This window comes from Sebastes umbrosus, chromosome 19 (assembly GCF_015220745.1).
Source record: "Sebastes umbrosus isolate fSebUmb1 chromosome 19, fSebUmb1.pri, whole genome shotgun sequence".
Taxonomy (NCBI): domain Eukaryota; kingdom Metazoa; phylum Chordata; class Actinopteri; order Perciformes; family Sebastidae; genus Sebastes; species Sebastes umbrosus.
In genome coordinates, this window is record NC_051287.1 from 1627912 (window position 1) to 1655249 (window position 27338).

The 27338-nt window shown below is 39.6% G+C and overlaps 2 protein-coding genes across 6 annotated transcripts in view; both read left to right on the forward strand.

Moving 5' to 3' along the window:
• Nucleotides 1-16052, forward strand: part of LOC119478752 (seizure 6-like protein) — a 61396-nt gene extending 45344 nt beyond the window's left edge. For 2 of the 4 annotated variants that reach the window (XM_037753704.1, XM_037753705.1), the window contains exons 9-18: nt 893-1031; nt 2665-2861; nt 7057-7251; nt 7635-7826; nt 9777-9971; nt 11404-11439; nt 12245-12346; nt 12505-12619; nt 13014-13119; nt 14994-16052. In XM_037753704.1, coding sequence (XP_037609632.1) covers nt 893-1031; nt 2665-2861; nt 7057-7251; nt 7635-7826; nt 9777-9971; nt 11404-11439; nt 12245-12346; nt 12505-12619; nt 13014-13119; nt 14994-15023 — 1307 coding nt within the window. In that variant the 3' untranslated portion in view covers nt 15024-16052. The remainder of the gene's footprint in view (nt 1-892; nt 1032-2664; nt 2862-7056; nt 7252-7634; nt 7827-9776; nt 9972-11403; nt 11440-12244; nt 12347-12504; nt 12620-13013; nt 13120-14993) is intronic. The other 2 variants (XM_037753706.1, XM_037753707.1) reach the window with 2 other exon arrangements.
• Nucleotides 16053-21802: 5750 nt separating this feature from the next.
• Nucleotides 21803-26978, forward strand: ubc (ubiquitin C). Of its 2 annotated transcripts, XM_037753711.1 has the most exons (3): nt 21803-21944; nt 24027-26311; nt 26540-26978. In XM_037753711.1, the coding sequence occupies exons 2-3, from the start codon at nt 24034-24036 to the stop codon at nt 26545-26547; spliced, it is 2286 nt and encodes a 761-aa protein (XP_037609639.1). In that variant the 5' UTR covers nt 21803-21944; nt 24027-24033; the 3' UTR covers nt 26548-26978. The 2 variants fall into 2 exon arrangements, with proteins under 2 accessions (XP_037609639.1, XP_037609638.1); XM_037753710.1 differs by having other exon boundaries at nt 24027-26978.
• The last annotated feature ends 360 nt before the right edge of the window (nt 26979-27338 follow it).

Consider the following 27338-nt stretch of genomic DNA (forward strand, 5'->3'; position numbering starts at 1 on the left):
AGGCTGTCCTGCTCTACTTGTGTTCAGATTCATTTACTAAAGATGTCTCCCAGGAGCAGCGGTGGAATGTAACTAAGTACATTTACTAAAGTACTGTTCTTTACAACAAGCGACCTTACCGACCTACCACAATATGAGAGAGAGAGGCGGCCACTTAATCACTTCATATATATGTTTGAGTTTATTTTGGATTGTATGCATTTCATTGCATTTTTGCATCCATTTTTAGCTTGTAACTTTACATGTTTTCCTGTCAACTAAACTTAAAGGGAGTGTTTGTAAGAATCAGAAATGTCTTGTTAACAGCTTCACCTGTGTCCGTTAAGTCAACTAAAGTCAGCGTCCTGTTGCTGGCGCTTGTGCTCGCTCTACATAGACATGAAGGAGCATCTCTCAACACAGTGAGGAGACACACGTCAGCTAAAAGCACAATATCACTCTATATTTCAGCTGCTTGGCAGTAATGTTAGCTGACCAGACCAAGGTCTCTCCATGAATCAATGCTGATCCTAGTGTTGGCTTTTCCCGCCTCAGCCTCCCGACCGCGGCCGGAGGGAACGGGGGAGACGCCGGAGTTTTGGTCGGAGACGATAACGTTTCTCTCTGCGGAGCCCCGTCACTTCACAAGATACGGGAAACCTCTGTTGGTCTGGAGGAGCTGCAGCAGTTATTTCTGCACAAACGTCCACTGAACATTCACTAGATATTCTCAGAGCTAAACTAACTCTTCTGCAGTGTGTAGTGTGCGCGCATGCACGTGAGGTGGAGCGAAAGAGCAAGCGAGAACGAGCGCGGCGTGTGAGTGAAGGCAGGCAGAGGAGCTAACCGGCTGCTTTCTGACTTCTACTCTGACCTTGACTCCGTCCTCTCCGTCCTCTCCGTCTGTCTGCAGCACAGTGTGGAGGCGACCTGACGGGTCCTGGTGGGGTGATCCTGTCTCCAAACTGGCCGGAGTGGTACGGAGAGGGAGAGGACTGCAGCTGGAGGATCCATGTCGGCGAGGACAAACGGGTGCTGCTGGATGTACAACTGTGAGAAACACACCAACACACACACACACACACCAACCCACACACACACACACACACACACACAGAGAGAGAGAGCGGTAGAGAGAGAGAGACGGGTAAACATCAAAACTTCAGCTCCGATCCAAAGTTTTGGACTCGAGCGAGAACCGAATGTTATCATTAAATATGGATGTGTTGGCTCAGTGATATTTCTCTTTTCCTGCTCGTACTGAACCATTAAATTCAAAACTTGACAACATTAGAGAGCATGCTGATGAGACGCCACTGCAGTTCTCACCACACTGTTGAGCCCTCGTCTTGATTCTCTACTTTTACTGTCCACTGTGAAAAACTCTGTTGGACTGAGTCCTCCGTCTGTCTCCCTGCGTTCACGTCTCAGAGAAACACTACGTTTAAAGTCAATATGTGTAGAAGTTTTATTCTATTTAAGCAGGTTTGACATTTTTCTGATGGAGGACAGAACCTGCCAAAATAAATAAATAAATAAATAAATGACTTGATAAATACATAAATAAATATGTATGTCATTAAATGTAGCAAAAATAAATGTAGCCATTAATGGATAAAATGTGACATAAATTGATATTTCTGTTTTAATTTGCTTCTTTATGTATTTGTATTTATTACATTTTAAATTGCTTCAATAATTTTTGCATTTATTTTATTTTTCTGATGGCACACATTTTGTTGTATTAGGACGGAACCTGCCAAAATAAAAAAATAAATGAATGAATAAATAAATGATTTGATAAATAAATAAATAAGTCATTAAATGTAGAAAAGATAATATTAAAAAAATAAATGTAGCCATTAATTAATCGATAAAATGTGAAATAAATTAATATTTCTGATTCTTTATTTATTGAGCTTATTATTGATTCCCTTATTTATTTATTTTCCCTTTTATTTATTTATATATTTATTTGTATTAAATTTTAAATCTATTTATTTTTTCATTTATTTTATTTTTCTGATGGCACATGTTTTGTTGTATGGAGGACAGAACAGAAAAATAAATAAATAACTAAATAACTTGATAAATAAATAAATGTCATTAAGCATTGAAAAAATAATATTAAAAATATGTGTAGCCATAAAATATGACATAAATTTGTATTTCTGTCTGTATTTATTTATCTGTGTATTAATTCCCTCATTTATTTACTGTTCTGTTTCATTTTCCCTTTTATTTATTTATTTATTTATTTATGTAACTTAATTATAATAAGTTAATTTGAGAAATGAAGGTATGTCAAGATGTAATAAATCTAATAACTAAGGTTTCACCAGCTCTATCCTTTAATTATTTCACTTCTTTAATAGTTTTTTATTCATTCTACATTAAATGTTTGTTTTTCTGTGGTATGAAATCAAGTTGAGCTACACTTCCTGCCAGCACTGATCTCATTGTCATATCACATTTACACATAATTCAATTTTCAAAACAACGTTGCAAGCTGAATCTTGTGCGGCGTGGTGAATCAAACATCTCTGGGGCAATAAAAACACGTCTGTGTTTCAACACTGTGGATGAATGCAGCGTTTAGCCTCTGAGGTCATCTCGTCTCCCACACAGTCTGCTGTGAGTCATCACAACCGATAAACCGCTAAACGTCTCTCTGTCTGTCCTCAGGCTGAACATCAGCGACAGCGACATGTTGACCATCACCGACGGCGATGAGGTCACCACTCGCATCCTGGGGCGCTACGTCGGAGGAAGCAGCCCCTTCAAGCTGTCCTCCACCACCCCCGACCTGACCGTCACCTTCCACTCCGATCCGGCCGGGCTCGTCTTCGGCAAAGGAGAGGGCTTCATCATCAACTATATGGGTGAGAGCTCAAACTGCACCGCCAGGGCCTGCTCTAGCTTTATTGTGAAAATATGAGGAAGTAAGAATTAAAGGGAGATTTTTCTTAATGTCAATAAATCCCATGGAAAGACCCAAAACCAACAACATGTTAGTCCGTCTCTCAATACCGTCTGACTTCCTGTTTGGGGTTCTCAGCTCCAAGCTCATTGGTTAAAAAATAATTAAAACAATAAAAGTGGTAACTTCCTTCCTTCAAAAGAAGCAAATATATTGATTCTGGTATTAAAACATATATTTCAGTGTCTGTGCTTTGCCGCTGCCTGGTGAGAGACGGACTAACACGTTGTTGGATTTAGTCTTTTCATGGGATTTGTTGACAATATAGAACAACACCAGCTTCATCCTTTATTTCTTCTTCATTCATTTTAATTCAGCTTTTTCCCGTCTATCCGCCGACTCCATTTTTCATCTTCCCTTTCCTCCCTGCTCATATTTATCTGTCTTTCCTTTCATTCCCCTCTGCCCTTATTCAATCACGTCCTATTTGTTTCAGCGTCTCACAATGTCTCTCATCTCCACACTAGCCCAGAGTTTAACAAGCAGCCAAATAAGCTCACTTTACACACGGCGATGTGCAGGCAGCGCTCCGCCGACACGTCCAACACCTGACTCCAATTTAGAGACACGCACTGTCCAATTTACCCGTCACCCTCCTGACACCACACACGCTCCCCGGAGGAGTAAATCAAGTAGACGCAGCATGAATGCGTAGGCCACTCTCTCTCTCTCTGTGATTGTGTGTGTGTGTGTTTGTTCTCAGAATAAATTACCCACCACACACGTTCAGGCAGCGCGGAGGAGGAGAACCGAGTCAATACACAATGAATAATTGATCCAGGAACTTCAACTTACAAATCCCTGCAGGCCTATTATATTGTACAGTGTAATGCAATACTGCACGCTGCCCGATCAATCATCAAACAGCCTACATGTGCACACACACACACACACACACACACACACACACTGCAGGAGGCTACTTATGTCTGTCCCTCCTGGATCCCTAATGAGTCTTTTTTTCTCTCTTTAAACAGCATCAATTGTATTAATGTTCTGTATTTTCTTCTTGGCGTGAGTGGATAGTGGAGGTGGGTTTGTTTTGTTCCTCCTTTGTTCTTGCCTGTTATACACTCGAGACATTAGAATCCACAGAGCAACAAATGTGCCTGAAAAAGCATGAATGAAAACATGAAGCGTCTACGAGGGAACAAACTGTAACGGTGATCTTCAGCTGATTTAACTGCACTAATTGTTTCTTGGCAGGCGGTTTATGTAGAGTACAGAGAGGCTTTTCAGACAGTGTGACACCCAAAAATATAAACCTGACAACAAAACTCTAATAATAGTAATAATAATAATAGTACGCCACCTATTTAGAGTTGCAAAAAGATCAAAATCCATGCAGCAGAATCAGAGATATCATCCTTTTTATTCCTCACATTCTTCTTCCTTCCGTCAAAACGTCGCGCCTGCATTACCCACAATGCAACTATCTCTCTCTGACAGTTGTGGATGTGAGATTGGTGTGTTAAGCCTGGTTTATGGTTGCTGTAGTGAAGCCGGCGTGATTGTGATTACGCTTGGCCGTGCACCTCTGAATTTTTCTAACTACGCGCCGACTGCACGAGCTGCACTTTTCATTTCAACATGGACGTCTTCGAGGGAAGACTGGCCGAGCAGGTTGGCCTGTACAGACATCTGTACGACTGTTCATTGAGAGACCACAGAGACAGTCACATGACCACAGGGACAGTAAGGACGTTTTGTGTGGGTTTTTTCTGGTCACCGAGAGTTGAAAAATGTTCAACTTTGGGTAAAACGCTGCCCTCGTCACCGTCACTTTTTTACCCAGCCGTCCGAAAACAAAATAAATATCACAGAGACCGGTGGGTCCCTCCTCTCTCCCTGTATGTGCTTCAGCGTTCCCTTCATCCAGAACCAGTACTCTACATCGTGCTGACATTTTTACTTCTGCAGATATTTCGTATCATAACAACCAGATGCAACCAAAGCGTAGTTTAAAAAACTGCTGCGCCTCATTCGGTAGTATTTCATTAGTTTTAAAACTGCTATAAAATCTTTGTCATTTAAAAAGCAACAATATGCTTAATCATAGCCTCGCAATAAAGCTTATTTATAAGCACTAAAATCAGGATAATTTAAGTAATTTGCAAAGAAATAATTGCAATAATACCATATATCGCACTGTTGAGCTGATCATTATCACCACAGTGGAAATATATACTTGTTCAAGTCTTTCCTTTTATTGTCTTACTACCTTCACTATTAACAATAAAGTTCTTAAAGTACTGTTCATAGTCGGGTACCAAAGTTGACATTATCTGGTTTATTTCCTGCTACATAGTACTGCAGTGCTAGCGGTACACCAAGATAAATAATCATGTATGCCCTCTCAGTATTCTGTTAATTTTGGACAATCCCAAACGATATTGGCATGGTCACTAATTTGCCCACATACTGGTGCTGATCCATTTCACTAGTGGTTGTTGTTGCCTTCCAGCTCACCAAAAAACAAATTGGGTTCTTAGTTTTTGTGGAAATTAAAATAAATTTTGTTCTAATTCTGCTGACACGACTCCAGGTTTTACTTCCTTCATCGATCTGAAGGGAAAGTTGTTCTCCTACTCTCGTGGGCTTTGGTTATAATTTAACTTTGGAGATCTAAAATCTGAAGCTCTGTTGATTTTAAGATCGTAGAGACAAACATGGCAAGAAAGTTTTGAGAGCTGAGGAACTTTTAATGAAAGATCAGAAGAATTCTTGATTCAGAAAGATCTTCAGATCGATGAAGAGACTGTCGGTCTGAACCTCCTGCTGCTTCTCCGTCAGAACTCCTCTGGTACATCATGTAACGCTTACAGAGGAGTCGGGGGGGGAAACATTCATCCTCTGTGTGTTTTCATTTAATAAAGCAAAAAGGTTTCTGCCAACGAAAACACAAACTGAGAACATCTGGTTCACTGAGAGTCTCAAACAGCCTCTTTACAGCTGCTCGGATTATGTCTAATGAGTCGGTGTAATACAAGAGGTGTTACGTACAGAGAAGGGAGGTCAGCTTCGGTTAATTTTGCTTTCAATAGCTCCACACCCATTAACCAGTAACTAACTGGTTTAACCAATAACTAACTGGTTAAATTATAAGAATAGAAAAACTAGCAAAATGACGTGAAATACAAGAGCGAGAAACAGGAAGAGCGAGGACGGCGGATATATAAGCCGTTGTTATGATACGTAAATGAAACGAAGCGGCGTCTTCATTCCAGATGTTCACGTCGCTGTGAAAATATCCATGTGTTGGAACGATCAGATGAGATGAAGATGAACGATTAGAAGAGTCTTCTGCGTGTGTCCTCTTGACTTTACTCGTTTTCTTGCTTTCCTCACTTCAGTTTCTCTTCTCATGCACTGATTGGTTTAAGCTGAACAGCCAATCAGAGTGATTTCTCTCATCGACAAGCTCCGCCGCCGATTCCAAAACGCTGAATCGCCCGAAAAAACTAGACCGACAGACGCTCAGCAACGGCCCCAAACTGTCCGACGGCCGACCGACAGCTCGGTGTGTCGGGACTTTTAGATCACATGATGACAACTGAGTCATTTCCATCCCGAGATGAAGACTGTGAGATGTGGTTGAAAGCTACTGAGTGGATAATTTTGTCAAACATTTCATTACAAAGAGAAATCCCTCTGACAGCACACAAAATAAAGTATTTTCTTGTGCAGCAGATGAGGACAGCTGTGACAGATAAGTGACAGCTGGTGATAATGTAATCGAGGACGGTTTCAGTGGGAATCTGAATTAAACGGCGGCTTCGGAGGCAAACTGTCCTCGTCAGAGCGGAGACGATACCGCAGAGATGATATTTGAAGACTGTCCAACACAGATGAAATCCATCATTCTGTCACACGGTCAAGTAGTCGCGCAATAAGTCCATCAATCTTCTGCGTTGCTATGGATACCTCCTCACAGAGAGCATGTGCCAGCATCAGAACCAGACGTGGTGTTTGTTTATCTGGTTTTTCTTCCTGACCCTCAGAGATGCTGCGAAGGAGGAAACGCTTCAACTTCGAGCAACGCCGCCGTCGTAACGGAGCCATTAATCAACCATTTTATTTTGTATTTCTGTCTTCAGAGGTGTCCCGAAACGACTCCTGTCCAGACCTGCCGGAGATCCAGAACGGCTGGAAGACCACGTCCCACATTGCGCTGGTGCGAGGGGCTCGTATCACCTACCAGTGCGACCCTGGCTATGACCTGGTGGGACGGGAGACCCTCACCTGTCAGTTAGACCTCTCCTGGAGCTCGCAGCCTCCCTTCTGTGAAAAGAGTCAGTTCCACTCTTATTCATACATCCATGTTTGTGTGTGCGACCGTGCAATGTTATTTTCCCTTCAAGCCTTTCTAAAAAAACACATTGCATGATGACGCTGCTACATGTACAGTATATATACACCCTTATAGTCCGTGTATTAATACAGTAACTTAGACGGCGGTCGGCGTGCTCCCAGTCAGGAGAAGCAGACAGGAGTACCGGCAGGAAGCTAAGCGATGTACTGCTGTGGACGCCACGTTAGTTCAGATCAGAAAGTCACACAATAACACAAACTAACTAACTGATCAATGCATTTTACTTTTATTTAATTATCAAGATATTATTTCCTGATGGTATGAATGTCTTTATATGTCCTCATATGTTCCTCTTTGTCTCAGTCATGTACTGCTCAGATCCCGGCCACGTGGAGCACTCCACCAGGTCTCTGTCCGACCCCAAACTCCTGGTGGGGACGACCATTCAGTACAGCTGCAACCCTGGCTTCATCCTGCAGGGCGGCGCCACCATCACCTGCTACGGCCGCGAGCCGGGGACGCCCGTCTGGACGTCTCGACTCCCTCACTGTGTTTGTGAGTATCAGAAAGAAAAAATCGATTCATCTATGCATTGAGACTTCTTCACGATTCTGATCGTATCGTATTTTTTAATGCCAGAATCAATATATTTGCTTCATCTGAGTCTATGTGGAGGTAGGAGGAAGTTACCACTTTTATTGTTGTAATCTGAGTAACATGACGTCATATCCGTTCCGTATCCGTCAACCAAAAAAAACCTCAGAAAGTATAAACCGTTGGAGGGTCAGTGTGGATACGACCTGCACCCTCCCATGTTAAATCCAGCGTGGTAAACACTACACATCCAGGAAAGGATGGAAACACTTTGGGTTTCACACATTAACAGGAAAAGCAGAGCTAGACAGAACAGAGCTAAAGCTGCATGCTAACTGGTCGAGCCAGCCGTCGCTCTCGTCTCCGTGGTCAAATGGGCCGACGCTACGACTGTAGAGCACCCAGATACTGACATTTATGTTCTCTGCATTGAAACGGCCCCGATGGAGCTGACCATGGATGGATAAAGAGAACGGAGCTGACGGGAGAGCTAGAGACCACCTTGGAGAAGTTAGAGGAAGTAGACACGTGGGACTATGTCCGCTTTTCAAAATAAGGTGTTAACAAAGGGAACTGTATATACTAAATACATCTATGGAAATAAGATTGATGGATTATATTCACCAGAAGTATAAAACATTACAAAGAAAATACCACTAATCTGTGAGGGAACTTCTTTATTCTTTGAGTTTTGGCTTGCTGGATAATAAATAATTCCTGACAATGATCCTGATATATTTGACTTCTGCTGCTACTAGTCCTCTAGTTAATTGATCGCAGAAAGCGTCGCTCTCGGACGGATAACAAAATAAAAATTAAAAATGCTAAAATGGGTCACCAAATATAGCTTAATTAGTCAGCCGCCTAAATAAAGTCTACGTGTGAGAAACACTGCTTAGGTTTCTAATCTAATTTAATTTATGTTTCACTAAACGAATATTTTTGTGGGGCTGTTTAAGAACTGAAACGTTCCTCTCATTGAGGCGGTAGTTGTATAGCAGCTGAAAAAGCTTTTGAGGAAGTTGTTAAAAAAAAAGAAAGAATGTTTTTCATGTGAATGAAGGTGATATTAAAGGTTGTGTCATGAATATGTGCTCATTCAGAGACGGTGTAATGAACTGCTGAATGTCTTTAAAACAGCTCAGTTACTTTGCTTCTAATGAAGAGGTCTTTGTTTCCCCGGCACAAAAGGGGATTAAATAACAGCAAAAACTAAAAACAAAACACAGAATTCTGCAATCGAAGCGTCCCTAATTACCAACCCTCTCCCGGCTCCGTGATTATTTAGTTTTACCTCCAGTAGCTCTAATCCGCCGTCATAGATCCCCTAGACTGTTTCTGGTGTAAAAATGAGAAGACGAAACATGAAGTTAGCTGCTTTCACCTCCCAGGAAGAAACGCTCGTAGTTATTTTCTAAATGTGTGAAAGGATAATTTGTCAGCCCTGTGATTCCAGAGCCCTTTCATCAGGACAGACAGTTAAAAGTGGCAGCTAACTGAAGATGAGAGGCTCTTCTCCCGTGGCTGTGCCATCTAACATGAGTGGGTTTGTGTGATTTCTTGCCTGGCGCTCTCTTTCTTTCCTCCGCTGACACAGATCACAGCGTCTCCACATGCCAGAGACGATGCTGCTCCTTCATCTCAGCGCTGACGACGTATGTGTGTGTGTGTGTGTGTGTGTGTGTGTGTGTTTTCAGGGGTATTAATGTTTGTGTGAAGTGTTTGATATGTAAATTCAATGCTAATGCGCCGTACCAATCAGCCCTCAGCCACCTGGAGGAGGGGGCGGAGATTACCCATGAGTCATGTCACCTCAGCCGGAGCCTGTCAAATCTGTCAGTCGAGCTCTGACGGAGAAACCTGAACATCCATCCAGCTCTCTTCTTCTTCTTCTTCTTCTTCTGTCTCTAGCTGAGGATTCTGTTTCCTGTGAGAACCCCGGCCTCCCCGACAACGGCTACCAGATCCTGTCCAAGAGGCTCTACCTGCCCAGCGAGTCGCTCACCTTCGTCTGTTACCAAGGTTACGAGCTCATCGGAGAGGTCGCGATTAAATGCATCCTGGGGAACCCGTCGTTCTGGAGCGGCCCACTTCCTCTCTGCAGGGGTGAGACCGGCGCCGAGTGAAACGCTCCCTTTTGGATTTATGCATGAACATTATATTTCTTCAAAGACTTCTTTTTGCCTCCATGCTTGTTGATACAGATTGATCACGCCTCTATGCATGCTAATGACCGCTCGTTAAATCCCACTGCGACTGTCCAATCATAGCTTAGCAACCGTAACTAAGCACAGCATTTAAAGGAGCAGTGTCTGAGAAGTGAAGCTGAAGTACCTTAAACCTGCATTCTTTCTACCAGCCAGCAGGGGGCGACTCATCTCTGTCCTCTTAAACCTTTAACTAGAGCTGTCAATTTTTATCTGTTCTAAATGAACCTTAAAGGGAGATTTGTCAATTATTTAATACTCTTATCAACATGGGAGTGGACAAATATGCTGCTTTATGCAAATGTATGTATATATTTATCAATGAACAACACAAAACAATGACAGATATTGATCCAGAAACCCTCACAGGTACTGCATTTAGCATAAAACAATATGCTCCAATCATAACATGGCAAACTGCAGCCCAACAGGCAACAACAGCTGTCAGTGTGTCAGTGTGCTGACTTGACTATGACTTGCCCCAAACTGCATGTGATTATCATAAAGTGGGCATGTCTGGTAAGTATCTGTATTTTGTCATTTTTTTTTGACATTATTCAGACTTTTTGTTTTTCAGACTTTTTTTCAAACTTTTTTTTGGACATTTTTCAAACTTCTTTTTTTTGGACATTATTCACACTTTTTGTTTTTCAGACTTTTTTTTTTGGACATTTTTCAGACTTTTTTCGAACCTTTTTTTCCGTTTTTTTTTTTCTCAATTTTTTTTCAGACTTTTTTTTCGTAATTTTTTTTCAGACTTTTTCAAACTTTTTTTTCAGACTTTTTTTCGGATTTTTTTTTTCAGACTTTTTCAAACTTTTAACTTAACTTTTTTCGGAATTTTTTTTCAGACTTTTTTTTGGACACAAAATTTAGTGTAAGTTTGGAGCGTTATTTAACCTCCTTCACTACAAGCTAGTATGACATGGTTGGTACCGATGGATTCATCAGGTGTTGTAGTTTCAGATGATGCCAGTATCTTCACTCTAGCTTTAAAACTACAACCAAAAAATCGTAAGTTGCGTTAATGCGTTAAAGAAATTAGTGGCATTAAAACTAATTTGCGTTAACGTGCTACTATCAAAAATTTGCTCATTTGAGTGGAAGTCTGCGGCGTGAACACACGGTGGCAACGGTGCACTTTCCGACGTACAGCCATTCGTAATGCGTGACGTCATCTGTAAACGTGTAAATGCCGGCGTAGTGACAGTCCAGCAGCGTGGGGGATTAGCGAACGGTCATTTCAAAGCGGCCTTGTTACGGATAGAAACTCCACAGGAAGTGTGATGTGTATTTTCATATGCACTGACTGACAGAATGATGTCTTGCAGCCAACCATGACTGCTTTGGCAACCATGCTTTGGAAGGTGAGTCTTATGTGTGTGTGTGTGTGTTGGTGTGCTCTGACGCTGTGTATGGAGGACAGAACATGCCAAAATAAAAAATAAATAAATAAATGCCATTAAATGTAGCAAAAATAATATTACAAATAAATGTAGCATTTATTAATTGATAAACATAAATTGATATTTCTGTTTTAATTTGCTTCTTTATTTATTTTTGTATTAATTCTCTTATTTATTTACTGTTCTGTTTAATTTCCCATTTTATTTATGTATGTATTTATTTTTTATTAATTTTAAAATGTAATTATTTTTGCATTTATTTTATATTTATTTATTAATTTAATTATTTTTTCACTATTTTCCCTTTGCATTTCACTCCTTATTTATTTCCCCAAATGTATTTATTTATGTATTATATTCTTTATACATTTATTTTTACTTTTCTTTATGCATTTCTGCTTCATTATGAAAATGAGGGGGCTGTCATAAATAAGGGGTGAAATGCAAATGAAAAATCGTGCAGAAATAAATAAATGCATAAATATTACATTTACAAAATAAATACAAATTAAATACAAAAAATAAATAAATCTAAAAAATAAATACAAATAAATAGATAAAAGGGAATATTAAACAGAAGAGTAAACGAATAAGGGAATTAATACAACGATAAATAAATATAGAAGCAAATTAAAACAAATATCCATTTATGTCACATTTTATCAATTAATTAATGGCTACATTTATTTTAAATATTTTTGCTATATTTAATGACAAATTTATTTATTTATCGAGTCATTTATTTATTTATTTTTTATTTTGGCAGGCTCTGTCTTCCATAGCTGTGGGCTGAAAAGACCAAAGAATAAAAAGCTCTTCACGTCTCTGTCTGCTCTGCAAACATCTGCCTGCACAGTTCATTCCCATTGTGTGTGTTTGTGTGTGTTTGTTCATCCATCTGTTTGTATTTGCCCGTAGCTTCCACGTCTACGTCTGCTTAGCCGTCCTCGACCGGATGTTTAGAGGTTTTATTACTTCTCTTGATGCCTTCAGTGAACCTCGTTGTATTCTTGTGTCATGTCTCAGTTGCAGAGGCGACGGCGGGCTCCACACTGGACGGAGGGAACATAGCGCTCGCCATCTTCATCCTTGTTCTCCTGCTATCGGTGCTGCTCGGAGGGGCGTATGTCTACGTCACACGGTACAAAAAAACATTTTGGTCCATATTAGATTTAAGACCTTAACGGGTAACTTTGGTGTTTTTCAACCTGGACCCTATTTCCTAATGTTTTTGTGTCTAACGTTAATAATTACAGCTGAAAACGTTGGTATAAGGTCCACACACCATGAAAGATAATTACCCAAAGTCTCTGCTCCTGGTCTAGAAACATAATCACTGTTTACACTTCTGATGGGGATGTCGTTGGTTCTGCAGGTATTTGGTCGTAAACCAAAGTATTGGATACATTAACATGTTGACATGATGATGGCGCTAGAGGAAGAGTCAGAGGATAAAGTAAAAAATGAATTCAAAACCTCACTCTGGAACAACTTCTGCAAACTAGATCTCTGAATCGTCTAAATGTTGTTTTTAGGTGCCGATATCACTCCAACTTGAGGCTTCCTCTGATCTACCCCCACCCGTACCGACAGATCACCGTGGAGACGGAGTTTGACAACCCGCTCTATGAGACCGGAGGGGTGAGCGTTCAGCACATTTAACAACTGAAACACGACATTAAGCACCTAACTGTCCATAAAGCCTCACAGCACTCATTCATCTTCCTGATCACAGTAACCCTTTCAGCTCCACATTCATCAGCTTCCCTCTCGTTTCATCAGCCTCCCTCTCGTTACCTTCAAATCTGGATGTATTGCACATTATCTTTTTCAGAATAACCAGGACTATATGAAAGTGAAGTTATGTGAATAGTTGCGTTCAAGATTTAGGATTCCACTACCGTTGAAAAGTGTGTAATCTGCTGCCACAGAGCTTGATGTGTCCAGTCAGTTGTGTGAGAGGTACTCTATATGTCTGGAAGTCCTCTTTACTAGTAGATGTAACGCCGTCCAACGGTTCAACCAGACTGACAACTGAATACACTCTTCTGAGTGACTCTAGCAGCGATTATAGCCTAGTATCGAGATGTTTAGTAACTGGAGACTCCTCGTAGATCCTAAATCCTTGCATATAAAAACGACTCATTGAAATCAGTTGATAAACGTTATTGTGCTTTTTATCCAGACGTATGTATTCTGCATACCTTGGTTGTAACGAGTGGTTATTTGAGTTACTGTTGCCTTTCTATCATCTCCAACCACTCTGCCCATTCTCCTCTGACCTCTGACATCAACAAGGCATTTCCGTCCACACAACCCCCGCTCACTGGATATGTTCTCTTGTTCGGACCATTCTCTGTAAACCCTAGAGACGGTTGTGCGTGAAAATCCCAGTAGATCAGCAGTTTAATACTCAGACCAGCCCGTCTGGCACCAACAACCATGCCACGTTCAAAGTCACTTAAATCCCCTTTCTTCCCCATTCTGATGCTCGGTTTGAACTTCAGCAAGTCGTCTTCACCACGTCTAGATGACGTAATGCATTGAGTTGCTGCCATGTGATTGGCTGATTAGCTATTTGTGTTAACAAGCAATTGAACAGCTGTGCCTAATAAAGTGGCCGTTGAGTGTATATCTATGTTACCAACAAACGTCTCCATGGAAACTGTAGAAGTGTACCGCTATAAAATCTCTTTCAGTGCAGTAAATGCCTTAAAGTTTGCTCTTTACTATGGAAACCTTTTAAGGGACTCAACAGCCAACAACACGCATAAGTAAGTCCCTCAGCTAAGGAGAAAGTAAGCCTTAAGTGACATACTTAAGTTGAAAACTTAGGCTACATCCGCACTAATAGTTTAAAAACTCCGGGGTTGTGTTTAAGTCTGGACGAACACGTCCACCTCTTGATCGGGTCATGGCGAGTCCTTCCCTGTTTCGTCACGCCCCATCACGTGAACCTTTTCCATCAGCCTCGACCACCAGCGGTTCATTTCAACATGGATGACGAGTTACAAGCGTCGCTGACCTTGTTGTCGATGCTAGCAGCTGCTGAGCAGTTAAATTCTGTATTTTATAATGCTGCTACTGGTGGGTTGCTGCTACTGCCTACAAGAGCAGGAGGGAAGGTATTATTAAAGTGCTTCGCATCAATTCCCGTGTCCAGCGCTGCTTCCTGTTTACACCAGCACGCGCATACCCAATGTACATGAATGGTCATGTGATATGTGTTTTCATGTGTTTTAAAACGCTGTTTTAAAACTAAAACGTATTAGTGTGAATGTAGCCTCGGCTAAGGAGAAGGTAAGCCTTAAGTGTCATACTTAAGTTGAAAACTTAAGGTGCTCTGTGCAACCGGCCTCAGGGTTATTGATACGTTGATTGACAGTGAGATAGACCAATCGGTTTGTTTAAACAGTGAGCGGGACGCCGTCGTTCTGCTGGGACTGAAAGGGTTAAAGAGAGCTGGACACACACACACACTGCTAACACTGTCCTCCGTCTTCTCTCGTCAACAGGACACTCGTGAATATGAAGTATCGATATGAGAAGACGTTTCTGAACCGAGACCGCCCCGCCCCGTCCTAACTCTTCATCCCCTCCTCCCTCCTTCTCCGCCCAGGAGGAGGCGATGTAAATACAAATAGATGATGTCCAGCCCCTTCTGCCACGAGACGCAGCCATCGATCCTGTTCTCTCCTCCTTTCGGCGCGACGGCTTCTGATGACGAGAGGAAGCGGGAAGCGGGAGAGGGAGATAAGACAGTCGGTGTTGAAGCTGTGTGGATCGGTGTCGTCGGGAGACGATGGGAGACGATGGGAGATGGAGGACGGAGGGAAAAACACCCAAAGATCATGGAACATGGTGAGAAAGGAGGAGATAGAAGTTAAGGAGGGGAGAAGGGGAAGGATTCGGGGACAGGACACAGCGCGAGGAACGAGACCAATGAAGCACTTCGGAGTATTTTTGTCAAATGTAAGAAACGTAGTGAAAGAATCCTGGAAAGAGAGAGAGTTGAAGTTATAATCCTTAACGTTTTCATGAATCAAACACTTTTCATACTATTTATGGTCACATGTTGTTCTGCAGAAGCCACTCAAAGTATTTATACCCAGTAATTATCTGTCTGTATATATATATAGTAGTTTTCATCAACATATCCTCATACAGCGGTTCGTATGATTTCGTTAGTATGAAAAGTTATTCTTCATTTTTTGGCCGTTTTCCTTCGAATGTCCAGAAACACGTTACGCACATTCACAGGAAACTACTTAGTTAGGTTTTTGTGGTTTGTTTTTTAGCTGTCACCATCTTGGTTTTTGGCAGTTGCAATCTTGTTTTTGGCCAACGCCGTCTTGTTCTTTGGCCGTTGCAATCTTGTTTTTTGGCCGTCACAATCTTGGTTTTTGGCCGTTGCAATCTTGTTTTTTGGCCATTGCCATCTCGTTCTTTGGCCGTTGAAATCTTGTTCTTTGGCCGTCACAATCTTGTTTTTTGGCCGTCACAATCTTGGTTTTTGGCCGTTGCAATCTTGTTTTTTGGCCGTTGCCATCTCGTTCTTTGGCCGTTGCAATCTTGTTTTTTGGCCTTTGCCATCTCGTTCTTTAGCCGTTGAAATCTTGTTCTTTGGCCGTCACAATCTTGGTTTTTGGCCGTTGCAATCTTGGTTTTTGGCCGTCATCGTCTTGGTTTTTAGCCGTCATCGTCTTGGTTTTTGGCCGTCATCATCTTGGTTTTTAGCCGTCATCATCTTGGTTTTTGGCCGTCATCATCTTGGTTTTTAACCGTCATCATCTTGGTTTTTGGCCGTTGAAATCTTGTTTGTTTGGCCGTCACAATCTTGTTTTTTTGCTTTCATCATCTTGTTTTTCGGGCCGTCGCCTTCTTGTTTTTTTGCAACCATAAGTGACAGAGAGGGTGGAGCTAAATACAACCGAAACCGGAAGACATTTTTAGGCGACCAAAACGTTATAATTAATTTTGATGAAGTGAAAACACACTGTGAAGGGTTAAAGTTCTAAGACGAAAATACGGACAACTCCCAGAGCAGACAACGCCGTGGTAGCGACCTGTCAATCACAAGGTAGCCCCGCCCTAAAGCATCCCCTGCTTTATGGTCTATCTGACTCTAAATGGGACCATCATTTACTAAATGAACATCATGCTGTATTGAAGAAGACTTGAAACTAGCGATTGAGACCATAAACTCATGTTTACAATGTTTACTGAGGTAATAAATCAAGTGAGAAGTAGAAGCTCATTATCTCATAGACTTCTATACAACCAGAGGAGTCGCCCCCTGCTGGCTGATAGACAGAATGCAGGTTTAAGGTACTTCAGCATCGGCTCAGTGGTCACCAAATCAACCAGGACTGATATCTTAAGGATTACAACTTTACATCCACACTCATGAGTCAGCATCTCTCGTCACAAACTGATAATAACAGGAAGTAAATAAAGGTCAGTGTCCTCTCCTCGTTGTCGGGACGACAGCGGTGTCCCGTCATCAGTGTCCCGTCCCTGAACTCCCTCCTGCCTGCCGTCACCTTCCAGGCTTTTTGACTCCAGTCGGTCCAGCTCTGGCTTTAGCTGTAGTTAAGTGGTTTTTAAATGACTTTCAGTGCCGTTGCGGTACTGATGTCTTATTTCTCACATGTAGTTAGATGGATGCCCGTCGTAGACCGGCCTCAGAGTCCCCGGGTCTGGACCGGCTCGGGACCAAAAAGTCAAATGAATCAACAAAAGCATTTCCGACGTGGAGGTTGCGATGTGAATAGCGTAGCTGTAGTTAACTGACTGAGCTCAATCAACCCACCAGATGATGTATTTATTTTGATGTACTGTATATGTGATGTTTTATGCAGATTGATAAATGTACATTTTCATTATGAGAAGACAAATGTTAACAGTTTCCCTAAATAAATGGTACAATTTTTAATAAAAAATATAAAAGACTTTCTAAACATTTCGGCGTTCTGTTGAATCTTTGTCGTCGTCTTTCTTTTTAGGGGCCAAATGTGGAAAATTATACATTATCTTATATCTATAGAATCCTCTTAAATCACTTTCCAAGGTCATAGAAATACTCCTTTTATACTTGAAATGGTTTATTGATCTTTTCAGTCCCAAACCTAAACTGTGTTTTTGTCCTGCTTCTATCAATCTCCCTGTCAAAGTCTCTTATTATCTTCAGATATGGACGTTTTGCACATTTAGTTAAGCTTTCATTTGCATGCAAGATTTAAGATGGATTATATGAATTTAGCATTTATGTTCACGTGGTGTTAAAAATGCATTTTATTAGAATTCATTGCAGAAAAGTAATCAAACGAATCAGCACCTGTGGGCGAACAATTATGGAGGACAGAACCTGCCAAAATAAAAAATAAATGAATAAATAAATAAATGATTTAATAAATAAATAAATTACATTAAATGTAGCAAAAATAATATTAGAAATAAATGTCATTAATTAATTGATAAGATGTGACATAAATGGATATTTGTTTTTAATTGGCTTCTTTATTTATTTATCTTTGTATTAATTCCCTTATTCAGTTACTCTTCTGTTTAATTTTCCCTTTAATTTATTTTTTTATTATTTTTTCATTTGATTTATTTTTTCATTTATTTTTTATTTATGTTTTTATTTATTATTTATTTATTTTTTGCACTTATTTTTCATTTATTTTGTATTTATTCTTAAATGTTTATTTATTTATGTAATGTTTTTATTCACGATTTTCTTATTTATATTATATAATATATTTATATTACTTATTTAATATTATTTTAGCTTCATTTAATGACATATATATTTATTTATCGAGTAATTTATTTATTTTTTATTTGGCAGGTTTCGTCCTCCATACTTTCCCGTGTCTAAGTATGACCCTCTTAGCAGTGTCTATAAGTTCTGTCGAGTTCAACCAATGAGATTTTGTCCTCCTTGTTTTGATGAATAATTTGTAGAAGTATTTTATGCAGTCATTTTCTGATTTCCTGTCTTGTTAATTAATCATCTTCAAACCTCTTAGACTCGTCTAGTGAGAGTCTCGACCTCTGAGATTTGGATCTACTTAATAGTCATGAAAAGCCTCTTGGAAGTATGAACGCCTTAGTTTCACCACACCATCCAGTTTGACAAGCAACTTTTCTTTTCTGGCCTGAGTGCTGTTGTCTCGATGGGTGGGAGGCAAATCCTGCCCAGCGGCGTTTCCCTTCCGCCGATCTGTTTTAACGTCCTAATGATTCCTTCTGTTGCCATCCTGAATGCTAATAAGAAGATAATGCTTCCTGCCACGATAGCAATTTCCAGAGGCTTTCCTGCTGCGGTTGATTCAACTGTTGAGAGGCTTTTAAAGCAGATGCTTGATGATATTAGGCACTCTGAGGGAACTGAGTGCTACCCACACAAGTTTAATGAAGCAAAGGCATTCACAGAGACAGAAATACATTACGTTTATGTCTGCGTTTAGTTGCTGCTTTTATCCAGAGAGACTCGTAATGAGTGCAGCAACACAATGAGATCGTTAATGTTACAAGCAGCTAACAGCATGGGTCAGACTCACACCACCCAGGCAGTAGATGCAGCAATTACATATATATATTATTTAAGATATTAATGTATAATAGAGAGACGCAGGGGGAATATATGTAATGAATTTCATTCCACTATTTCCACAGTGGTTTAAAGTTTATAATAACTTTCCGCTTAAGAAATCCGCTTAAAAATCGTTGAAAAAGGCACTCCTTATAACTTGTATTATAAGATATTTATTTAATTAATATTTATTTAATTTATTTAAATTTGCTTCTTTATTTATTTATCTTTGTATTAATTATATTATTTACACTTCTCTTTAATTTTCCCTTTTATTTATTTATGTATATACGTAGTTTTATTCATTTTTAAATGTTTTTGTTTTGCATTTATTTTTTATAAAATAATAGTATTAATATTAAAGAAATAAATGCAAATACAGTATCTTTTCGATTCTATATTATTATTCTATCGAATAAATAGATACATTTAAAAATAAAAAAAATAAATAAAGGGAAATTAAACAAAAGAGTGAATAAATAAGAGAATTACCACAAAGATGAATAAATAAAGAAGCAAATTAAAACAGAAATATACATTTATGTCACATTTGATCAATTAATTAATGACTACATTTATTTTTTATATTATTTTGCTACATTTAATGACATTTATTCATTCATCGAGTCATTTATTTATTTATTCATTTATTTTGGCGGGCTCTGTCCTCCATACCAAAAAGCCTCAAATTGAAGCTGACCTTTAGAAAATATAATTTGTTTTCTTCAAGCAGCTAATTTTAAAAAGCGAGAGTTTGCACTTCAGACAAAATGTGGTGTTAGTGATTATCTGAAATCAAAAGACAATTACAGAGAAGAAAAGCTCAATAGAGTCCTCTACTAAAGTCCAATAATCTCCCCAGTTAGTCATTAGCTTTACACACAACGTTTTATTAGTTAATGACAGGATAGTGATGAAGGGTGGCACAAGGGCAAAAGGTCACGGGGTAACTAAAATCAATACGTTTCCTCCTGTTGGGAAAATGTTCAGTCAATTTATGAATAATGATTCCGAAGATCCTGCTTGTTTGACAATAAAGAAACATGATGATGGTGCAGGGGAAAAGGTCACAGGGTCGCCAAAATCAATATGTTCTTTCCTCCTGTGGTTATAAAAATACTAATTAAAACTCACAGTAACTTTTGTTTTCAAGAGAAACAAATGATGATAGACACGGAGGTCATCACATCTCCTCAGCTCTCTGTAGAGGTAATTATGAGCCAACCATCAGGTCCAATAGCTCACCAGTTTATGTCAAATTAAATGATATAATAATAATATATAATAGCTTTTCTAATACAGGGTGACAATACTTTACATGTTCAGTGAGGCTGGGTTTTAGAAATCATGCATAAATAAATAAATGCTTAAACATAAATAAATACATACATTTAAAAATGAATATAAAATAAATAAAAAATGATTGCAAAAATAAATACATACATTTAAAAATAAATACAAAATAAATACTAAAATATACAAAATAAATAAAAACTAATTAATAAATGCTTAAACAAGTAAATATATACATACATTTAAAAATTAAAAATAAATAAATGCATAAATACATGCATAAATAGATAAATAAATAAATGCTCAAACACTTAAATAAATACATACATTTAAAAATAAATATAAAATAAATAAAAAATAAATGCAAAAATAAATAAATAAATACAAAAATAAATACATCAATACAAATGTATGCAAAAATAAATGAATAAATTGAATAATTCATAAAGATAAATACATAAATAAATAAATTAAACAGAAGAGTAAATAAATAAGGGAATTAATACAAAGGTAAATAATAATAATAATAATAATAATAATAATAATAATAATAATAATAAATAAGCAAATTACAACAGAATCACTTTATGGCACATTTTATCAATTAATTAATGACTACATTTATTTTTAATATTATTTTCATTTATTTATTCATTATAATCTTTTTTTTGTTTGCTAGGTTCTGTCCTCCAAATTTCAGATGATCCCAACCTTAATTTAATGCATCAATAATTATAATCTAGTAATATAATAAATATTATTCTGAAATGGGCCCTTCTGCATAATAAGTACTTTTACTTTTACATTAAATTTAAATGCAAAAATGAATAAATGCAAAAATAAATACATACATTACTGGATTATAATTAATGATGCATTAAATTAAGGTGGGGATCATCCGAAAAATGGAGTACGGAACCTGCCAAACATAAAAAAATAATTAATAAATAATTAAATGTCATTCACCCTTACTCTGACAAATGTATTTATTTATTTGTTTTTATTTATTTTGTATTTATTTTTAAATGTATGTATTTATTCTTGCATTAATTTATTTATTTTTGCATTCATTTATTTATTTATTTTTGCATTTATATTTAGACATTATCAGCTTTATGAAGGAGATAATTAGTGTTATAAAACCAGAGTAAGGGTGAATCATCCTTTCACAGCCTGCGCGGATGAATACTTGACATACATGTGAAGCCATCCGGCGAAAAACTCTCGCGAGTCTCGATGCCCTTAGCTATTCGAGATCAATGCCTAACCTTAACAATCTCGCGAGAGTTCCCCTAGTTTTGCCATTCACCCTTTCTCTGGTTTATAATCACTAATTATCTTCCTCATAAAACTGATAATGTGTAAATATCGAGAATATAAATGTTTAATTTAATTCTCAAAACATTTTAACGCGTGTTTGTTGATAACTGATATGTTATAGTTCCACCGGGCGGGTCAGCGGAGGGATACCAGACGCGTTCTCTATAAAAGCCGCTGCGCTAGTCTTTGTTCCGCATTCAGCTGACAGGAGACAGAAGAGACAGAAGCAGCCACCGCGGTGAACCGTCTGTTTGTGAGTATTTAACGTGTTTTTAAAGCTTTTAAAGAGTAATCATTTGTATTTAAGCTTATATTTATCATATATATCGCTACGTGTGTTTAGTTGACCGTATTTTAGCTGTTTGTAACGTTTAAATCACCAGCTAGCGTTACGTCAGCTGTTTTAGTAGCTAACCTATGCTAAGCTATCTGCGGCCTAGCAGCAGAAAACGTCGCAAAACCACAAAATTAATCTTTTTATTCAGTCTGTTTAATCATTAACGGACGAATCTTTAACCTTTTAAAAGAGATTAAATAGTTGTGGATTACTCTGTGGTCACAATAACGACAAATAACGACCTTTTATTGCTGCATCCGGTGTTACCTTAGCAACGTTAGCAACGTTAGCTCGTTAGCTTCATTAGCAGTTAGCTGACTCAAACCGGAAGCGGCTGGTCAGCTGATCCACTGACTCATTCTGCTTCCGCATTTACCGGATTTTTCTAGTAAGTTTAAAACTGACTGTAACGTTATTGTATATTTTCTTTTTTACAAAGCTTCTAGTAAGGTTGACCCCCATAGATGGATAGATAGATAGATAGACATACATCCATCCTATATACCACTTACTTTACACTAAACATCCTGTATACACTTACTTTACACTAAACATCCTATATACCACTTACTTTACACTAAACATCCTGTATACACTTACTTTACACTAAACATCCTGTATACACTTACTTTACACTAAACATCCTATATACACTTACTTTACACTATACATCCTATATACCACTTACTTTACACTATACATCCTATATACCACTTACTTTACACTAAACATCCTGTATACACTTACTTTACACTAAACATCCTATATACACTTACTTTACACTAAACATCCTGTATACACTTACTTTACACTATACATCCTATATACCACTTACTTTACACTAAACATCCTGTATACACTTACTTTACACTATACATCCTATATACCACTTACTTTACACTAAACATCCTATATACCACTTACTTTACACTAAACATCCTGTATACACTTACTTTACACTAAACATCCTGTATACACTTACTTTACACTAAACATCCTATATACCACTTACTTTACACTAAACATCCTATATACCACTTACTTTACACTAAACATCCTGTATACACTTACTTTACACTAAACATCCTGTATACACTTACTTTACACTAAACATCCTATATACCACTTACTTTACACTAAACATCCTGTATACACTTACTTTACACTAAACATCCTATATACCACTTACTTTACACTAAACATCCTGTATACACTTACTTTACACTAAACATCCTATATACCACTTACTTTACACTATACATCCTGTATACACTTACTTTACACTATACATCCTATATACCACTTACTTTACACTAAACATCCTATATACCACTTACTTTATGCTATACATCCTATATACCACTTACTTTACACTAAACATCCTATATACCTCTTACTGTACACTATACATCCTATATACCACATACATCCTAAATACCACTTACTTTACACTAAACATCCTAAATACCACTTTATAGACTGCACATATGTACATGCTACATTTATTTATTGTACATACTACATTTATTTATTGTACATACTACATGTATTTATTGACGGACTACACACACTACGTTCACCCATTCACTCTGTATCTTTTATATCTCCATTTATTGTTTTTATCATTTTTGTATACCTTTACCTCTCCTGTGTTTCACTCTGTTTGCTGATGTTGCTGCTTTGACACCTGAATTTCCATCCGGGGTTAATAAAGGTTCATCTTAGTAGAAAGTGGAAGTTGTAACGTGAGCTAACTGCTACGTAGGCTAACTGTTAGCTAGCTAAACAGTGGTAAACTGTAACCAAGCACAAATACGAGGTACTTTTCTTAAGTATCCTCTCACCACATCTCGGAGAAAATTACTACTATTGTACTGTTCTTTTAAACGTTACACCACTACTTCCCAAATATTATCTAGTTTAATCGTGGCGTTACAACAAATTTGTTATCCCGTAAACTCTGACAGTCCTATTGAATACATTTTATTTTCTCAACAGTGTCAAAATGCAGATCTTTGTGAAGACCCTGACCGGGAAGACCATCACCTTGGAGGTGGAGCCCAGTGACACCATTGAAAATGTCAAAGCCAAGATCCAGGATAAGGAGGGCATCCCTCCAGACCAGCAGCGTCTGATCTTTGCTGGAAAGCAGCTGGAAGATGGTCGCACCCTCTCCGACTACAACATCCAGAAGGAGTCCACCCTCCATCTTGTGCTCCGTCTCAGAGGAGGCATGCAGATCTTTGTGAAGACCCTGACTGGAAAGACCATCACCCTGGAGGTGGAGCCCAGTGACTCCATTGAAAATGTCAAGGCCAAGATCCAGGATAAGGAAGGCATCCCTCCAGACCAGCAGCGTCTGATCTTTGCTGGAAAGCAGCTGGAAGACGGCCGCACCCTCTCCGACTACAACATCCAGAAGGAGTCCACCCTCCATCTTGTGCTCCGTCTCAGAGGAGGCATGCAGATCTTTGTGAAGACCTTGACTGGAAAGACCATCACCCTGGAGGTGGAGCCCAGTGACTCAATTGAAAACGTCAAGGCCAAGATCCAGGATAAGGAGGGCATCCCTCCAGACCAGCAGCGTCTGATCTTTGCTGGAAAGCAGCTGGAAGATGGCCGCACCCTCTCCGACTATAACATCCAGAAGGAGTCCACCCTCCATCTTGTGCTCCGTCTGAGGGGGGGCATGCAGATCTTCGTCAAGACCCTGACTGGAAAGACCATCACCCTGGAGGTGGAGCCCAGTGACACCATTGAAAATGTCAAGGCCAAGATCCAGGATAAGGAAGGCATCCCTCCAGACCAGCAGCGTCTGATCTTTGCTGGAAAGCAGCTGGAAGATGGTCGCACCCTCTCCGACTACAACATCCAGAAGGAGTCCACCCTCCATCTTGTGCTCCGTCTCAGAGGAGGCATGCAGATCTTTGTGAAGACCCTGACTGGAAAGACCATCACCCTGGAGGTGGAGCCCAGTGACTCCATTGAAAATGTCAAGGCCAAGATCCAGGATAAGGAGGGCATCCCTCCAGACCAGCAGCGTCTGATCTTTGCTGGAAAGCAGCTGGAAGACGGCCGCACCCTCTCCGACTACAACATCCAGAAGGAGTCCACCCTCCATCTTGTGCTCCGTCTCAGAGGAGGCATGCAGATCTTTGTGAAGACCTTGACTGGAAAGACCATCACCCTGGAGGTGGAGCCCAGTGACTCAATTGAAAACGTCAAGGCCAAGATCCAGGATAAGGAGGGCATCCCTCCAGACCAGCAGCGTCTGATCTTTGCTGGAAAGCAGCTGGAAGATGGCCGCACCCTCTCCGACTATAACATCCAGAAGGAGTCCACCCTCCATCTTGTGCTCCGTCTGAGGGGGGGCATGCAGATCTTCGTCAAGACCCTGACTGGAAAGACCATCACCCTGGAGGTGGAGCCCAGTGACACCATTGAAAATGTCAAGGCCAAGATCCAGGATAAGGAAGGCATCCCTCCAGACCAGCAGCGTCTGATCTTTGCTGGAAAGCAGCTGGAAGATGGCCGCACCCTCTCCGACTACAACATCCAGAAGGAGTCCACCCTCCATCTTGTGCTCCGTCTCAGAGGAGGCATGCAGATCTTTGTGAAGACCCTGACTGGAAAGACCATCACCCTGGAGGTGGAGCCCAGTGACAGCATTGAAAACGTCAAGGCTAAAATCCAGGACAAAGAGGGCATCCCTCCAGACCAGCAGCGTCTGATCTTTGCTGGAAAGCAGCTGGAAGACGGCCGCACCCTCTCCGACTACAACATCCAGAAAGAATCCACCCTCCACCTGGTCTTGCGTCTGAGGGGAGGCATGCAGATCTTCGTGAAGACCCTGACTGGAAAGACCATCACCCTGGAGGTGGAGCCCAGTGACTCAATTGAAAACGTCAAGGCCAAGATCCAGGATAAGGAAGGCATCCCTCCAGATCAGCAGCGTCTGATCTTTGCTGGAAAGCAGCTGGAAGATGGTCGCACCCTCTCCGACTACAACATCCAGAAGGAGTCCACCCTCCATCTTGTGCTCCGTCTCAGAGGAGGCATGCAGATCTTCGTGAAGACCCTGACTGGAAAGACCATCACCCTGGAGGTGGAGCCCAGTGACAGCATTGAAAACGTCAAGGCCAAGATCCAGGATAAGGAGGGCATCCCTCCAGACCAGCAGCGTCTGATCTTTGCTGGAAAGCAGCTGGAAGATGGTCGCACCCTCTCCGACTACAACATCCAGAAGGAGTCCACTCTCCATCTTGTGCTCCGTCTCAGAGGAGGCATGCAGATCTTCGTGAAGACCCTGACTGGAAAGACCATCACCTTGGAGGTGGAGCCCAGTGACAGCATTGAAAACGTCAAGGCCAAGATCCAGGATAAGGAAGGCATCCCTCCAGATCAGCAGCGTCTGATCTTTGCTGGAAAGCAGCTGGAAGATGGTCGCACCCTCTCCGACTACAACATCCAGAAGGAGTCCACCCTCCACCTTGTGCTCCGTCTCAGAGGAGGACAGTAAAGATGTCTCGGTAAACCCACCATTTATTCCGGTGTTCATCTCGCTCCAGCTGTCAGTCATTCCTCTTTTTTTTTCATTTTTAAATCTTTCAATAAAGGTTGAGTATTCCTGACTTTTGCTTTAATTGGCTTTTTAATAATTTCACTTTGCATTTTGACTAATGCCAGTTGAAGTTAATGTGGGTTTTCTTCAGTTCCAGAACTTGATTTGAGGTAATTTTTGAGAAAATGACTTATTATTAAATAAAATATACAAACTTGATGTTAAAATGATGAAATGGGATCCATGTGTGCGGTTGAAGAGGTCCAACTGACAAGTTTTAAGTTATCAGCTTGGTAGAGGTGTTCAGTGTGGTATCATTATGACCTCCAAATTAAGAATGCTGCTGTTAAATATTGATCATAACTAATAAAATGGCTTCTTACGATCAACTCGTCATTGTTATTATTTTATAATTAAATAGAGGATCAGTAACTTCTCTCAATATATTTGGTTATTTCGGATTTATTTTTAAAGGTTTTATCTCGACTTGGAATTACCAACAATATATAAAGTCTACATAAGTATTATTCAAAGTACTATTATATTAGAAATTTTAAAATGACACAAGTGTTTCTGTGTACTTTAAGGTTTTAGATGGTTTAGCTGCAGATGAAACGTTTGTCCACTAGATGTCACCAGAAACCAGCTGGACTGATGACGCAACATGTGGAAGAAGTACTCTGATTTATTTACTTAAAAGTAGCAATACCAGTGTATATGCATTCAAAATATAAGTAATTAGCATCAAA

Bases quoted from the DNA above. Each gene is read 5' to 3' on its own strand.
- ubc (XM_037753710.1), top strand. From the start codon at position 24,034: ATGCAGATCTTTGTGAAGACCCTGACCGGGAAGACCATCACCTTGGAG.